The following is a 16,644-nucleotide window of genomic DNA, read 5'->3' on the forward strand; positions in this document are numbered from 1 at the left end:
GCCAGACCCACAGGAGGACGTGGGCTCCAAAGGCAGACGCGCTTTTAGCAGCAGAGCTGCGGCCCCACGATGGCAGAACAGTCCGTGTCCGCGAGACGCTGCCTGGACCCGGGCACGGGTGGGAGACGGCCAGCGATGCCGGGGAGAGCAGGCCGGGTCCCCGCGCCGGGCGGGAGGCTGGGGGCACGACCCCCGGGGTCTCTGGCATCTCACGGGGGGCGGGGGGCTCCGCTCTCCTCCCCCATACCCTCTCGTCTCCCACTTCCGGCCGGGCCTCTGTCCTCTCCCTGAGCGCCCCGCTCCCACCCCGCCCGCCCCTCGCTCCTTTGCTCCCCGTGCACCAGGGCCTCTCAGAGCATCCTCATGTGTATGTGTGTGTGTGTGTGTGTGTCTGTGCGTGCCCCCCACATCGTTCCTGAACGGCGGGAACGCGTCCTTTCCTACATCCGCCCCAAGTGCAGGAGGAGTAAACGGAAGGCGATGAATAGAGGAAATGTAGGCGGCATTATTACTCCAAGCAAGCAGGAACGATTCCAGCCCACACAGAAGGGGTGTCCTGGGAGAGTCCACCCTCTGGGAAGGGGCTGTGCCCCTTGCTGTGCCGGACCCACCCACTCTCCATGCAAGAGGCTCATTAGCTAAGGAGCCGGATCCAGAGACAGTCGCAAGAAAAGGAAGCAGTGTGGACGCCCGGGCTCACATCATGACAGAGGGCTTGCCAAGCGCTGCTTAACAAGCGCTGGCCTATTTCTGGGCCAGGGTCCCCCCTCCTCTGGCTCTCTAGCCCTCGGCTCAGACCAGGCCGCTCGCTCAGCCTCGGCAATGAGAATTCCCAGCGCTCCGGGCATTCTGAGTGCAGCAGATCCCCAAGGGCAGCTACCCTGGCAGTGACACTGAGTCCACACAGGGGCTGGGGAGAGCCTGAGCTCCGCTCTCAGAAAAACGGGGACAGTGGTGGCTGCAGAGCCCGCCCCTGCGGGGCCTTTGAACACAGACATCGTGTGTGCAGAGCACTTTATAAACGCAGATCACTAAGTAAATACACCCCGAGTTCTGTTCTGCTTCTTAAAATTGCTGATTGTTCCCTTAGGGACTTTTTTCTTTATGTTCTGTTTCGCTCCCAAGTTTCATTTCTCTGTAATAGAAACACTTCTGCTCCAAAGCAACATACACATTCTCAGAAAACGTCATATTCTCTAAAATCGCACACGAACAATAAGGGGACTTGCGTGAAAATGGGGTGAGGACGGACCACTCAACACCTACCAAGCGTTATAACTACAGCACTAACAAAATAACTTGGACCCCCAGCAGGCAGGTCCGCGGGGAGGAGAGGCTGCCGCGGTGAATATTAAAAAAGTCCCCAGAAAGTCTAACGGAAATCCTGCAAAAGTGCAGTTAGAGCAAGGCCGACGGGCGCCGAGGCAACGCAGCCGGACGAGGCGCTGTGGCCGCGCGCTGCGAGGGCTGCGGGCAGCGGGTGCCCACGCAGGAGGCCCGGGCCCCGCTTCCCTCGCCCGTCCTGGGAGCCGCTCTGGGCTGCACAGCACTCCCACCGAGGGCTCTTCCTTCCCCCGCTGACGCCGGCCAGGCGAACGCCGCTATTCCTGCTCCCCGCGGCCGGGCAGAAGCACAGATGAACCCAGACAGTGCCCGCGCCATCCCAACACCTTCCCCCGTTCACCCGGCGCGTGCGTCCCGTTCACAGGACAGAAGTTCCCCCGAAGCGCAGCCCTGGGCTCCCGAGGAGCCCCGCGTCCCCAGGGCCCCTCGCGAGAGCCTCCCGGGGGCTGCAGGGCTGTCCCCTCCCGCGGAGCCGAGACTTCCTCAAAGGCAGGGACTCCCCCTCACTCACGCTCGCATCCAGAACGCCTCGCACCGGGCCTGGCGAGCGAAGCCCCGACGCCAGCCTGACTTTGTAAGAAAGGAACAGCGCTCTGGTTCCTGGGCACACGCACCCGCCTAACACCCACCCGGTAGCTCTAGACAAACAAGCCGCGGGGCGCGTGGACGTGTCCGGAGCTCCAGCTTGTAGCTCACAAGAGGGACCTTCTGAGGCTGAAGAGTTGCTTCCCACCAAGGTAACGGGGGTTTCAGATGTTGTCACGGACAGAAGCAGTAGCAATTCTGCACTGCGCCCATTCAAGACCCAGGATCCATAAACCTTCCCGCAAAGAAAGCCGAAGACGCACGTGACTTCACCGAGGAACTCTCGCAAACACGTAAGGAACAAATAAAACAATGTTTACACAAAAAGACCTGTTTAGTTCTGTGTACGTGAAGTTCAGGTCTAGGGGTGGGAGGAGGGTCTCCCGTCTACCGTCTGTGGTAAATAAATGTCTTGAGGGCCAGCCGCCTCGTCTCCACGGCCTGAGACGGTCACGGCTGGAGCCTGCAGGGCCGCCGGAGGCCAGGACAGCGCCTGCCCACCTGCCGGATGACAAGCTCTGGCCGCCGGAGCTGCCCTTCAGGCTGAGTTCCTCCCAGGAGGCCAGGACCCTCAGCCACTCTGGCTCCTGAGGGTGCCCCATCCCCTCCACCAAGTTCAGACATGCCTGAGTCCCGGTGGGGGCCTGAGCCGAGCCACTGCCAAGGTGCAGGCGGGTGCAAGAGATGCCACCTGTCCTTCACGGTCACCCGGGAGCATCAGATGAAGAGTGCAGGAAAGAACGTGGGCAGCGGTCCACACCCAGTCAGCACGGCCAGAGGAGGCCGTCCAGAGTGGCCTACAGAGATGGAGGGTGGTGGCCAGGACCAGGTCCCCCAGAGCTCGTCTTTGAGGCTGGTTCTTGGCGAGGCTCCTATTTTGGTCTCCTATATCGGGTGGGACCTGGGGACAGCCCAGGGTCGCTGGGCTCCAGACTCTGGTCTCCTTGACGTGAAATAAGAACCGCCAAGAGAAAAGCCCACTGCCTGAACCCCGACCAGAGAAGAAAGAGGATACCTTGTCATCTTCTCTCCCCGCAAAGGTACCCTCCTCCCATGGCTGGGGCTGAAACACACTGTGCTTCAGATACACCGTTAATTGTCAAAAGCGTCAGACACCACGCACACTAACAACCGGTTAGACGTCAGGGGACACGCGGCATCGGCTGACGTGGCATCCCGCTACTGGCGATGGTAACTCTGAAGATAACTGCTCATGGGGACGTCCACAGGCTTCTCCACTGGAACTGCCCATCCCTCTGTGATCAGCTGTACCTTGTGGTGCACAGACTTTGAGATTTTGTAAACATCTTGGCCCCCATCAAACTTTCACCAGTGAGTTTTATCACCTATTGACTGTTCTTCCCTGAACCAGTTATTATGATGACAGTCGCCAAGTGATGACCTGCTTAACTCAGTCATCCCTACTCGTTAGTGAGATGGCATTCTACTGCAAGCAAGAGTTCTTCCAAGTCGTTATTTAACAGAACAAAACAAAGCTCTCCTCGCTGTGTTCATCACGAGGGCCTAGAAGAAATGACACTCCAGCAGCCATGAGCACTCCTGCCGAATCTTGGTTTCTAAATACCATTCTCCACTGAAAGAAAACAGGGCTCCTTGGAGAAATGGCCGATTCCAAAGCCAGAAAATACAATGGAGCCTGAAAAACCTTTCTGTGCCAGAAAGTAAGAAGTGCTCAAAAACGTGATGGAATGCTCAAACAGAAGTCAGTTTGAACAGGTTCTCATTCACCAAACTTGGGCATCAAAGTGAATAACAGGTATGGATTGTAACACATTAAATGCAAATAAAATTCCTTAAGTCCACTGGTATGTAAAAAAAATAATTTAAGGAAGAGCAGAGAAAAGTAAACCTCTTCTCTACAGAAGAAGGCCAATTGATACAGCGGAAGGAATGAGAAAAAATAAAATTACCATTCGACATGGTAATAACTGATCCAAGCAAGACTCATCAACGGGGAAAACACACCTTTACAGTGATGAACCCTAGCAGTGATGAGAGTTAACACAACAGCAGTGGGACAGACTGACCCCATGTGCCGTCCCATGTGATGGGCTGAAAAGGACACGCCATCAGGTAGATGGTGTTCCCACCAAAAAATGCTCAACTTGAGAATCTAATCATAAGGAAACAACCAAACTCAAAATAAGGTATTGCCTTGAAAGAGGGGGGGGGGGGGGAAGACTGAGGAATGCTTCCAGATTAAAGAAAACCAAAGGCACATATTAAATGTACGTGTGACCTTTTATTGGAATCTGAATTTTTAAAAACCTGTAAAGAACATGATCGGGATAATGGGGACATCTGACTGTAGACTGTACCATGTCAATGTTAAAGCTCCTGAGTATAAGTGTGTGTGTGTGTGTGTGTGTGTGTGTGTGTGTGCGCGTGTGAGAGAGAGAGAGAGAGAAAGCGAATGTAGCAAAATACGAACAATGTGGGAATTTGTCTTAGTTTTGCAACTTAGAAGTTGTGAAAAAAAACTCACTAGTTCAGAATGACTCATTCTTTCTGAAACCACAGACCACATTAGATTAGTCAAATGGATACAAATGTGTGTGTGTATAACTACATACATATATACACACAGATATAGAAACATATATACAAATATATCTTTTAATAGCAGGGACTTTTTAAAAAGTACAAAATGAATGCAGTACGTGTGTGCTTGTGTATGTATCAAAAAACTACGTTTCTCATGACTTCTGAAAACGCCAAACTTAGGAGCTATTTACCCCTCTAGGTGATGCCAGTATGTCTTTCCCCTCCCTCTCCTTCTCAGTCTTCCACTCTCCCCGGCTTTACCCTGAGGACACCCTCCACGGGCTTGTCGTGTCTCAACAACAAGCTGGTCCATCCCTATCAGGGCAGGTCCCTCCAGCACACATGTGTGCGCACATGTGCACACACACTGACAACCCCTAGGCACGTCACACGCTAGTAACTGGACCCGCCTACTGGAGATGCTGAGGGAGCAGCGTGAGCCCTGCTTATAAAGAAGAAGGAAAGGCAACCTTAAACCAATGACAAATAATCTGGAAAATACCCACAAGTATGCAGAGAGCTGCAAGGGAATCCAGGGTGCCTCCCAGAGAGAGTGTCGTGAAAATCGGCAAGAGTCGGCAGGTGCAGAACATCCGAAGCAGGGAGAATGGCACGTGCAAAGGCCTGACCTCAGCCAGGGAATCGAGGGGGTCCTGGGAAGCAAAGCAGAGACACAAAGGGGAGAGGGGGGCGGGGGAGGCGGGAGAAAGGACCAGAGCCGGGGAGAGGCCGGCCCTGTCCCCAGGCGCGGGAGCGTCAGGTCAAGGAAGGAGCAGCCGCCAGGTGCGAAGAGGGCTGAAGGGGCCGCAAGGATGCAGGGCTGGCGCTGGGAAGAGGGAGGAAGCAGAGGGGGGACCAAGGAGACCCGGCTGCAGGGGGGCTGAAGACGTGCAGCCAACAGCACCTGGTCTGTGATGCCTTTCGCTAGCGCTTGAGACTCTACATTATTAAAAAAAAAAAAAAAGGCAGCTTCGGCGCTGGCGTCGGTGGTGTCAAAATCAGCACTGTTAATCAAGATGTGGGACAGAAAGCGGCTCTGGGGAGACTTGGGGGGGGCAGGGCGGGAGCAGACCGGCCAAAAGCAAAGCCTGTGGGGCTGAGAGAGGAGAGAGCAGTTTGAGGACGTTTAAACAGCGCTGGGTCTGGAGTGATGCTGTCAGGAGGGGCTGGATCCAGAGCCGGGAAGGGCCGCCCAGCCTGGAGCTCCCCGAGCGCCGCCCCACGCGGGCGCCTTAACAACCCCCGTGCCTCTGGGATGGGCCACCTGGCTTCTTCCTCTCCTCGGGCCCAGCATCTTGCCCAGTCAGCGAGTCCTCCTGAACCCGTCACCCCTGCGACCCCGTGTCCCCGCCGCGGGCCCGCCGCTCAGCGCGTGGGGTCCAGGCGGACGCCAGCCCGGCCCCGACCAGCCGCGTCTCTGGTCCCCGTTCACCGACTGTACCCCCAGGGCCCACCTCTGGTCTCGGGGGTCCTCCCGTCCTGGTCTCCTGGTCGGCTGCACGCTTTTCCCCGTGGCCCCTCTGCTGCAGACTCTGCCCGACCTCCTGGCTGGCACGGCACGTCAGCCTGCTTCCCCGGTGGAGAAGTCCAGGCGCTACTGCCTTGAGGCTCCCTAGACTCTGCCTCTGCCCGCACGGCCTCTGCCCCAGGCACGCGTCCTTCCTTCTCTGCTGGATAACAGCAGGCTGCCCTTCAGTCCCCGCCCCTGCCGTCCATCAGAGCGGCCGCTCTATGATGCAAACCTGACCGCAGGAACTCCTGATGAAAATCCTCCCCTGGCCTTCCAGGTCCCACCTAATTGCCACCTCTCAGAAAATCACGTTTAAAGGACCCTGAGAAACACAAAAGGAAATAAATTCGTAATCATCCTAAAAACATAGGTGGAAGGCGACATCCAGCGGACCAGAGATTCTGATGAGTCTCTAGAAGCCAGAAGGCAGACGGGTTCATCAGGATGGGGCATGGAGCCCTAAGCCAGAAACAGGTCGACCGGGAAGAGAGGTCCCAGCCTTGCAGACAGCAGGTTCCAGGCGGGATTTAGGAAAGGAGCAGAAATCAAGAGGAAGGCTGCCTGCTGACCAGCCTGGGGCGGCCTCACCCCTCAGGCATCACGCCCGCACTTCCCCTGTAGCTGGGCACGTATCCCTCACGTCCCCACCCTTCCCCAGCTGAAGCTCGAGACCCAGTGACGGAGGATGGGGTCGGAGGAAGAGTTTTGATTATATACAGTCTGTGCCACAGCAAGAATCCGAACCATGTGAATCCAAACGTGGTTTTTCAAAATTGACTCCAAAAAATTTAACCTTAAATCAAAAGTAAAAATATGAATGCTAAAATTAAAAAAAAAAACAAAAAGAGAAGAACTAGGGGGGAAAAGTCAAGGAACTCTTCTAGGGGAGAACAAAAGACAAAAGTATTGGAACCTTATATGTAAGAGTACATTTAAAAGACAGAAACAGTCAAGGAGGGAAAGTCTCCATCTACCTATCAAGAATCCCGGAAGGAAAACCAGACGGAATGGAGATAAGGAAATACTCTAGGAAATTCTTTTTTAAGATTTCAGAACTGAGGACAGACCTAAGTCTTCAGACTGGAAAGGCGTCATCCCCAGGTGAAGGAGAAAAGCTGAAAGTCAATATTTAGACCCAACCTCGCGGAATTTCAGAACACCAAGCAAAGCAAAAGATCCCAGAGGCTTCCGAGGAAACAGAGTAACAAAGAAGAATCACACCGACGTCGGACTTCTTGGGCACCCTGGGTGTTAGAGCAATGCCTTCAAGCCTCTGAGCGTATCCGGTCCAACTACCAACCACATGTGAGAAAGAAAAACGTTGCTGGCATGAAAGAACCCACGTCCTGAAAAAGCTACCTATGGATGGTATACAGACAAACATGTGGAATCCCAGAAAGAGGAAAGAAAACATGCGGGAGGGGGGCAAGAAACGGTAGAAGCACCCCAAGAGTATGATGGGGAGACCCAGCATGACACCAGCGCAGCACCATGCACCCTCCACAATGAGAATGTGAAGGAGCTGGGTCGTCCTTTAATTTCCAGGTGGGATGTTCATGATCCAAACACAAGGCTGACTAAAATGGGGCGTAATTCTGAGCAGTGAGCGGCATCTACAAACAGAACGCATGTGACCTGCCATGAGACCCATCTCCTGGAGGAGATGGACTTAGTGACAGGAGGGCATTTCTGCTCCAGTCACCCTGCTCTGCTCAGGGTGAGTGAGAAACACGCACGCAGAACATTATACGCGCCAGGTATCGGTTTCCACTTTTCAGAAACTCTCTACAAAGTGCAGGAAACTTTATTATAGATACAGAATAAAATGCAAATGATATTAACCTCGACACTGTAAAAGCAATGGTATAATATAAATGTGTTCAATACGTAATTTGTGCAGAAAAAAAAAAAACACTAAGAAGCAGTGGTTGCCTCTAACGGGCAAATGGGAAATCAGAGGTCAGACTGGGTGACTGACTTCCCCCAGTTTACCCTTTTATATGGTTTCATTCTCTTTACTACCACATGGATCACCTTTGGAAAGTAAAACCTCCTACCTGTCCAAAGTAAGGTAGAGACAGGGTGACAGCAGAGGTGGAGAGATGGGGGAGGGAGGGTGGTACACTTTTCCTCATTTTTCTTGACAGTTAACAGCTACTGCCTACATGTGATGGAATCAAAAACAGAGGCTGAAATAGGATCCACAGGAAAAAATCAAAATATAACAGATTGGAAGGAACAGGGCTTGTGTTGTGTGGTAGGCAGTCAACAGATTCTGTTTAAAGATGGCAGCACAAAGCCAGCTGTCACCATGGAGGGCGGAGTGGCCCTGGGAACCGGTGTGGGAGGGCTGCCAGGCAGAGGGGCTGGGGTGGGCCACTCGGCCTCTCCCTCTGGAACCTTCTGTGCTTCTGAATACCTACTTCTTCACACTAGTTGATTTCTAACGTAGAACACAACAAACAAAACCAAGTCCTTCGTGGACTTACCAGTGCCTTGAGGACAAAACCCAAACTGCTCAGCAAGCCTTCGGGCCCCCCTGGACCCGCTGTGCTGGGACCCCGACCCTGAGGCCCGGCAAGCCCGCTGCTCCCACACAATCCCTGCCGCGTCGAAACGCTCCATCCTCCCATCCTTCTCCCACATGAAACTTTGGCATCAGCCCTCCAGAAAGACCACCGCCCCCTGTCAGCCGGGCCGAGTTGGAAGGCCATCCTCAGCCCGTGACAGTCTGTTGCTAACTTCAGTTCTTTCAAAGAAGGTACAGTTGCCCTTTGCTGTTCAGCCCCTGCTGCCCACGGCAGTGTCTCCAGCCTGTCAGCCTCAGAGGCGAAGAGCACAGCCTGCTAACGGGCTTCCTGGGCCGGGGGTGGGGTAAGAACCACACTGAAGCCCAGCTCCTGGGGGTCAGTAATGAATCGGAAGCGTCAGAAAAGGCTGGGCCTGACTTCCCGCATCTGAGGAAGGAGGAGGTGGCCGGGAGGCTCCCGCGGTCCCGGCAGCTGAGTCACATCCTGCGACGGTTTACGCACCTGCCAAGGCACCTCCGCCTCCTTCCCCTCTGGCCACGGCGCTGTTCCGCTGTGTCCTCTTTGTCCTGGTGACATTTAAAGGGTCCGGCTCACGATCGCCGGGGTCGCCCCTCGTCCAAGCCTAGAGGCTGCAGCCTCTCCCTCCCGGGGACACAGGCTCGCCCCGCCCTGTCCTCCCCACCTGCGGATCTGGAGGCGGCAGGATCACCCCCACAAGGCTGTCGCAGGCGCTCACCGAGGTGAGGCGTGTGCGGGGCCCAGAAAAGGTCAAAGAGCGGCTGCTGCTCACAGCCGTGCCCTGTGTTCGGGTGTCCGGAGCACACCTGTCCGCCCACGTGTCCCGCGTTGGGGTGTCCGGAGCACACCTGTCCGCCCACGTGTCCCTGCCCCGGCGCCGTGACCCCGGCCGGCAGGTGAGCGCGAGGTGGAGACAGCGTGCCCGCGGTCACAGCTCATCTGCCTGTGCAAACGCAGTTAACTTTGCCCCTTGACACACACTTCTTCTGCACGTGATCAAAGGCGACCCGTGCTTTCCAGAATCCTGTGCAAACGCTGCTGAGCCGCAGAGCCCGGCCCTGTGTCCCTGCGGGGCTGCTGCGCCAGCATCAGAGCCCGAGGGCCGCAGCCTCCTCCGCAGAGGGGCTCCTGGTCACCACGGTCCAGGGCAGCCCAAGGTCGCAGGGGACCCCCTCCTCCGACCCCCACCCCCCAGGTGCTCGGGGCTCCGCCTCCACCTCCCCCTGCCCCAGGGGCTCCTGCACGAACGTCCAGCTGGTTGGACACTACCCGTAGCGAGGGGACGGGACCCCAGGCGCCCTCCGGATTGGAGATGGGCCGGAGGGGAGCAGGAGGGGGTGGGGTGGGGCTCCCCGCAGGAGCTGGTCCAGGGCTGCCAGAGGACACAGGCGACGAGGCCCAGGAGGGACCCTCGGATGCGACCAAGAGGGGGCCCTGCAGGGGTGGCCTGACGGGGGGGACGCGGTGACAACGGAAGTGGAGGCCGTGAGGCTGGACGGCGTGTCAGAGAAGCTTCCTGGCGAGGAAACCAAGGAACAGCCGGCATGTGGGTGGGGAGAGCGGCGAGGGAGGGTCCGTTTTGCACGTTTGGAGAGTGATGGGGGTTCCCTGGGGCCACGGTAACAAAGCGCTGCGAACTTAAGCTGCGGCTGACACTACTCCCTCCCCGCAGCAAAGAGTAGCCCCCGCTCGCCGCAACTAGAGAAAGGCCGTGCGCAGCAACGAAGACCCAACGCAGCCAAAAGAAAAAAAAAAAAGTAGATAATGTTTAAAAAAAACATCACAGGTGAATTTTATTGTACGGGAACTGTAGCTCAATTTAAAAAAAGAAAAAAAGTAAAAAAATAAAAATAAAAGAACACTCAAAACCCCCTGCCAAGTCCCTACAGTCCAGTCACCTGCAAGGAGCGCAGTGGAGGCCACCTTCTCACCCAAGACACAGTCCTGCTAAGTGGTCCCCAATACCTCCCGCCCAGACTGGACATGGGAGGCTCTGAGAAGACGCCTCCACGCGGCAAAGGGGCGGGAGGGTGAGCAGCCGGGGACAGACGGACACGGCGCCTGCCATCCTGCTGCCCCGCCCGGCCAGCCCAGCGCCCCCAGAAACAGCCTCCTGCGGCCCCAGCGGACACTCAGCAGCGCAGTGCAGGGGAAACGGGGCCCAGGAGCCGGGAGGGCAAGCCTCCAGGCAGGCAGAGGGGACCCACCGGGCACTCCAGGGGCCTGGGGTGCGGCTGACAGGCAAGATTAGGGAGGAGGAAGGGCTCCCGCCGGAAACGCCTGAGCGAGCAGCTGCGGGCCGACACCCCCGCCCCGCCCGGCCCCTCGCTGCCGCCCCCGAGAGCACCGCTGGGCCTGGACCCCCGGCCCGCCCCGCCCGGCCCCTCGCTGCCGCCCCCGAGAGCACCGCTGGGCCTGGACCCCCGGCCGGCGCCTGCATCAGGAAGCGCGCGGACCTGAACTGGAGTTGGCGGGTGTCCTCCTGTGTGTGGACGCCCCCCGCTCTGAGGCCGGGGCAGGGCCCGGTGCAGGCAGACACGCCTCCTCGTCAGGTCGGCACAGGTTCTCGTCTTCGTTTCCGGCATCTCCTCGGGCGCCCCTTCCCTGCAACGCTCCCGGGTCAGTATCTGCCTTGACAGCCGGGCAGCCGTAGGGCTGCGGGCTCTGCGGCCTCGAGCCGTGCCCACGGCAGACCACGCGGGCCTCGGTCAGAGCCTTGGGGCACCGGTGACGAGTCCAAGCCCTGTTCGTGCCGGGTAGGAGGCGGGCCTCAGCTCCTGGCCCTCACCCCGGTTACCGCTGCCTCTACAGGGAGACCCCTCCTCCCCAGCACACTTCCAACTTCACTCCCACTGACCCGTGACCCCAGGGAGGGCCTCGGAGCCGAGTGGGAGCTGCCCGGCCTGGGTCAGTAAAGAAGGGAGCCCCCCGTCTCCCTGACTCCCAGAGGTCCTCGAAGTTTGGTGGCACCACAAGTCCCCGGTTAAGTACTGATACTGGAATCCACACACACCCGGCCCCAGAGATTCTGATTCGGGAGGGCCCGGTGCGGCCCTGTAATCTGCTTTTTAGCTCAGCAGGCCAGGAAGTGCTGAAACAGGAGCCATGAGGACCTCTCCAGCCCGTGAGGGTGTGCTGGGTGCCAGGGGGGCAGGACACATGCCATCCCTTCCTGGGACAGGTCACACACACCTCTTGCAGACCTCTGCTTCCTGCGGGCAGGCCGGGAGGGCGGGGGGGGGGGGGGGCGGGGACCGGCACTCCGGGGTGCTCTGCCCTCGCCACGCCTACATCCCGCCCTCCTGCCTTCAGCAAATGCAAAGGAGAAGTTAGGGACCTGTGATTCACGTTTCTTTCGCCTTCACACACCCACACCCATTCCTTCAAGACCCTGCCCAGCAGAGACCAGAACAAGAACTAACAGATTTAAACTTTCAGGGAACTTCCTGCTCCACGGGGCACAGGGGATTCTTCCGGTAACTCGCACTGAGCTGAGGTCTCTCTGCACCTCTGCCAGGGCCAATCCCAAGGGGCTTCCGTCAGATAAGGCTGGGGCTTGTGGCTGCCTGCTGGGTGCAAACAGTCCAAAAGGCCACCAAGTAACCAACATGCGGGCCAAGAGCAGGAGAGGGACCCCTACGAGAAAAGAAGCGTTTGCCGTGCGCCCCGGTCCTCGGAAACCCCTGGGCTCTGTCACACCTGATGGGACACATGGGGCCTCCTGGTCACAGGCCGAGGGCAGCAGCACGTGGAAAGGCCCAGACACACAGAGGAGGCTCCCAGCCCGGCCAAGCAGGAGGCTCCTGCCCCCGCTGGGACCCAGGACACAAAGCACAGGGAGCACGTGCGACACGCCAGGCTGCTGCAAAGGCTCCTGGGAGCATGCCCCCCCCCAGCCGTCAGTTCCCTCAAACACTCTTCCCCTACAGCCACCAATTTACTGCAGCAGAATCCGCTTCCAGAAAGGGCAGTCTGCTCTCCGCCCGCATCCCAAACACTGATGCCACACGCAGTGAGAACATGGGGCCGGCGCTGAGTCCCAGGCCTGCTCCTACACGGATTCAGAGGCACCGTCCTAAGTGTCCTCCCCTCACCTATAGGACGCAGGTACCTACCTCTGGGATTACTGGCAGGATTAAACGATGTAAGTTTAAAGCGCCCGACAGAGTTGGCACTCAAGAGATTAATTCCTTCCTTTCTCTCCTACTCAATTTCCCTGTCTCAGTTCTAAACCCAAAGAGATCCCAAGCTCACCCAACTCGGAAACGCCAAAGGGGCTCCAGGCGCGCGTGTGAGAGACAGAGAGAGAGAGAGAGAGAGAGAAGGAGAGAGAAGGAGAGAGAGAGAGGGAGGGAGGGAGAGAGGGAGAGAGAGGGAGAGAGAGGGAGAGAGAGAGAAGGAGAGAGAGAGAAGGAGAGAGAAGGGGGGGAGAGAGAGAGAGAGAGAGAAGGAGAGAGAAGGAGAGAGAGAGAGGGAGAGAGGGAAAGAGAGAGAGAGAGGGAGAGAGAGGGAGAGAGAGAGAAGGAGAGAGAGAGGAGAGAAGGAGAGAGAGAGGAGAGAAGGAGAGGGAGGGAGAGAGGGAGAGAGAGAGAAAGAAGGAGAGAGAAGGAGAGAGGAGAGAGAGAGAGGGAGAGAGAGAGGGAGAGAGGGGGGAGAGAAGGGGGGAGAGAGAGAGAGAAGGAGAGAGAAGGAGAGAGAAGGAGAGAGAGAGAGGGAGAGAGGGGGGGAGGGAGAAGGAGAGAGAGGAGAGAAGGAGAGAGAGGAGAGAGGAGAGAGAGGGGGGGGGAGAGAGGGAGAGAGAGAGAAAGAAGGAGAGAGAGAAGGAGAGAGAAGGGGAGAGAGAGAGAGAGAGGGAGAGAGGGAGAGAGGGGGGAGGGAGAAGGAGAGAGGAGAGAAGGAGGGAGGGAGAGAGAGAGAGAAAGAGAGAGAGAGAAGGGGGGGAGAGAGAGAGAGGAGAGAGGAGGAGAGAAGGAGAGAGGGAGAGAGAGAGGGAGAGAGAGAGCGAGAGGGAGAGAGGGGGAGAGAGAGAGAGAGAGAAGGAGAGAGAGAGAGAGGGAGGGAGAGGAGGGAGGGAGAGAGGGAGGGAGAGAGGGAGAGAGAGGGAGGGAGGGAGAGGCGGGGAGGGGGAGGGGGGGGGAGAGGGAGAGGGAGAGAGAGAGAGAGAGAGAGAGAGAGAGAGAGAGAGAGAGAGAGAGAGAGGGAGAGAAGGAGAGAGAGAGGGAGGGAGAGAAAGAGAGAAAGTAAATACTTTCAATTAAGCCCCACGTGATGCTTGTGATGCTCGGGCTCTCAGGCTCCCAGCTACACCTGGGACTCCGCTCCCCTTGCTGACTGGCTCCTACACCTTCTGAGTGTGGGAGAAACAGCGACCCGCAAGTCCTCCAGCGTTTGGAAACCCTGGTGGCACTTTCCCAGCAGCTGGGACTGGGCAGCAGATAAGCAAGGCTACACAACGCACGAGGCTCTCAGGCTGCCTTGGCGAGCCGGGAAGCGCTTTAACTCTCTCTAAAGTATAAGGGGGTGATTAGAGTCCGCACGAAGCACGCAGCGTTCCCCAAAGTTAACTGGCACCTCCGCCCGGGTCGGCAGGTACAGCCTGAAGTCGGGCGGCGAGTCGCGTCATTTTGCCCACGCAGGTCCCAGCGTCCAAGGTTGCCCTGGAGCCTCTCTCCCCGACCCTACCACCCAGCGCTCGCCGGGCCCCTTCCCGCGCGCTCGGGGCGCTCTCCCCGGAGGTGCCCCGCCGGGCTGCACCCCCGGGGCCCCAGGGCTGTCCCTACTCGGGTACCCTGAAGGAGACGCGCGCCCGGGGCGCCGAGAGGGTCGGGCCCGGCGCACGTGGGTCCGGAGGCTGCGGGCCGGAACTCGCGCGCCCCGCGCCCCGGCCGGCAGGGTCTGGGGTCCCGGGGGCCGGGGCGGGCGGGGCTCCGCGCGGCCGGGGGCCGGGGCCTCACCTGAGCGGGACGCGCACGGCCAGGTACCTGTCGACGGCCACGGCCAGGAGGCTGAAGATGGAGCTCTGCGTGACCACGAGCACGAAGCAGGCGAGGAAGAGGCAGCTGTGGAAGTCGGTGCAGAAGCCCAGGCTGATAGTGACGGCGAAGGGGATGGCGAAGAGCCCCACGGCCACGTCGGCCGCCGCCAGGGACACCAGGAAGTAGTTGGTGGGCGTCTGCAGCGCGCTCGAGGCGCCCACCGCCGCGCACACCAGCACATTGCCGGCCACCGCCAGCGCGGCCAGCGCCAGCTCCAGCACCACGTACAGCGCGGCCTGCGCCAGCTCCAGCGGCATCGCCGCCCGGCCCCGCCGCGCCTCCAGGAGCGCCAGGACCGCACGTCTGAGCCGGGGGCTCGAGCTCTGCCGGCCGGCGGGCGGGGCGAAGGCGGCGCGGGGGCGGGGGCGGCGCCTCGGCCGAGCCCGCCCCCTCCGCCCCGCCGCCGACCCCGCGCTCCGTGCGCCCCACCCGGCGGGGCGGTCCGAGCGCTCGCACCGTCCCGGGAACGGGCGCTGGGGGTCAGGGCCGGACCTTGCCGCGAGAGGACCCCGCGCCGCCGCCGGCCGAGGCGACGACCTGCAGGCTTCGGGGCTCCCCCAACGCACACCACGGACCCCGCTGGACGGCAGGGCTTGCCCGAGAACGACGGGGAGGCGCGGCCCGTCTCTCGGGCCGGGCTCCCCATCCCCGCCCCCAGCGCCGCCTCGGCCCCCTGTTCACCCCGGGTGAGCTCAGGCCCCAAGGCCTCACACGGGGCCCTTAACTGAACCCCCAGACCCTTCCCCCTGCAGCCCCGGCGCCTCCGGAGAGCCCGGCCTGCGCCCCCTGCCGCCTGTCGGTCTCCCCAGGAGAGCCCGGGCCCAAGCCCAGCAGGTACAATTTCGGCTCTGCCCAGGCCCGTACCCCACCCCCGCCCCGGGACTCAGTGACTGACCTTGCCGCCCCTCGCAGCCTCGCCCACCCCGGGGGGACGGGTGCTGACACCCTCCCCCGTCCTTCCCCACAGACACATCCGTACGCGGTGCTGCCGATTCTGCCTCCAGAGCTTCGCTTCTCTCCACCCCAAAGTCGCCGCTGGTGGTCCCTCCTCACTGCCTGCTCCCAGCATCCACCCCCATCGCTGCCCTGGGTCCCCGCACCCCACTCCATGATGCTCCGGGGTCCTCGCCTACACGTCATTCCAGAGCACACCTGGGCGTGCCTGGCCCCCACCCCACGTGCTTTGCTTGCAGTCACCTGACCAGGTAGTTAAGAAGAGTGTCAGGGGCTTCCCTGGTGGTGCAGTGGTTAAGAATCCGCCTGCCAATGCAGGGGACAAGGGTTCGAGCCCTGGTCTAGGAAGATCCCACATGCCGCGGAGCAACTAAGCCCTGCGCCACAATTACTGAGCCCACGTGCCACAACTACTGAAGCCGCGAGCCTCGAGCCCAGTGCTCCACAACGAGAAGCCACCGCAATGAGAAGCCCGTGCACCGCAACGAAATCTCTGCAACTAGAGAAAGCCCAAACACAGCAACGAAGACCCAATGCAGACAAAAATTAATTAATTAATAAAAAAAATAAGAGTGTCAGGCAACAGGAAAGGATACTTGTGAAATAACGTTAAGCAAAAAATAAAACTTGGAGCTGACTGATAAAGGGTAGAGGATTTCCTTTTGGGTTGATAAAAATAGTCTCAGTGTGATGGTGGTTGCACAACTCTGTGAATACATTAAACAACTATAGAATCATACTCTTTAAATGAACAAATCAGGGACTTCCCTGGTGGCGCAGTAGTTAAGAATCCGCCTGCCAATGCAGGGGACACGGTTCGAGTCCTGGTCTGGGAAGAGCCCACATGCCACGGAGCAACTAAGCCTGTGCACCACAACTACTGAGCCTGCGCTCTAGAGCCCGCGAGCCACAACTACTGAAACCTGTGCATCTAGAGCCTGTGCACCGCAATGAGAAGCCCGTGCACCGCAACGAAGAGTAGCCCCCGCTTGCCGCAACTAGAGAAAGCCCGCGCGCAGCAACAAAGACAACACAGCCAAAAATAATTGATTAATTTTAAAAAGTCACCGTTTAAATACATGAATGAATGAATGAACAGATC

General features: G+C 58.7%; 1 protein-coding gene across 1 annotated transcript in view; it reads right to left on the reverse strand.

Annotated features, from left to right (window-relative positions):
- ADORA2B (adenosine A2b receptor) overlaps positions 1–14,907 on the reverse strand; it is a 21,577-nt gene extending 6,670 nt beyond the window's left edge. The window contains exon 1 of the mRNA XM_059908998.1: positions 14,508–14,907. Within this exon, the coding sequence (XP_059764981.1) occupies positions 14,508–14,845 (338 nt within the window). The 5' untranslated portion in view covers positions 14,846–14,907. The remainder of the gene's footprint in view (positions 1–14,507) is intronic.
- Between the last annotated feature and the right edge of the window lie 1,737 nt (positions 14,908–16,644).

Source organism: Balaenoptera ricei, chromosome 20, assembly GCF_028023285.1.
Source record: "Balaenoptera ricei isolate mBalRic1 chromosome 20, mBalRic1.hap2, whole genome shotgun sequence".
Lineage (NCBI taxonomy): Eukaryota > Metazoa > Chordata > Mammalia > Artiodactyla > Balaenopteridae > Balaenoptera > Balaenoptera ricei.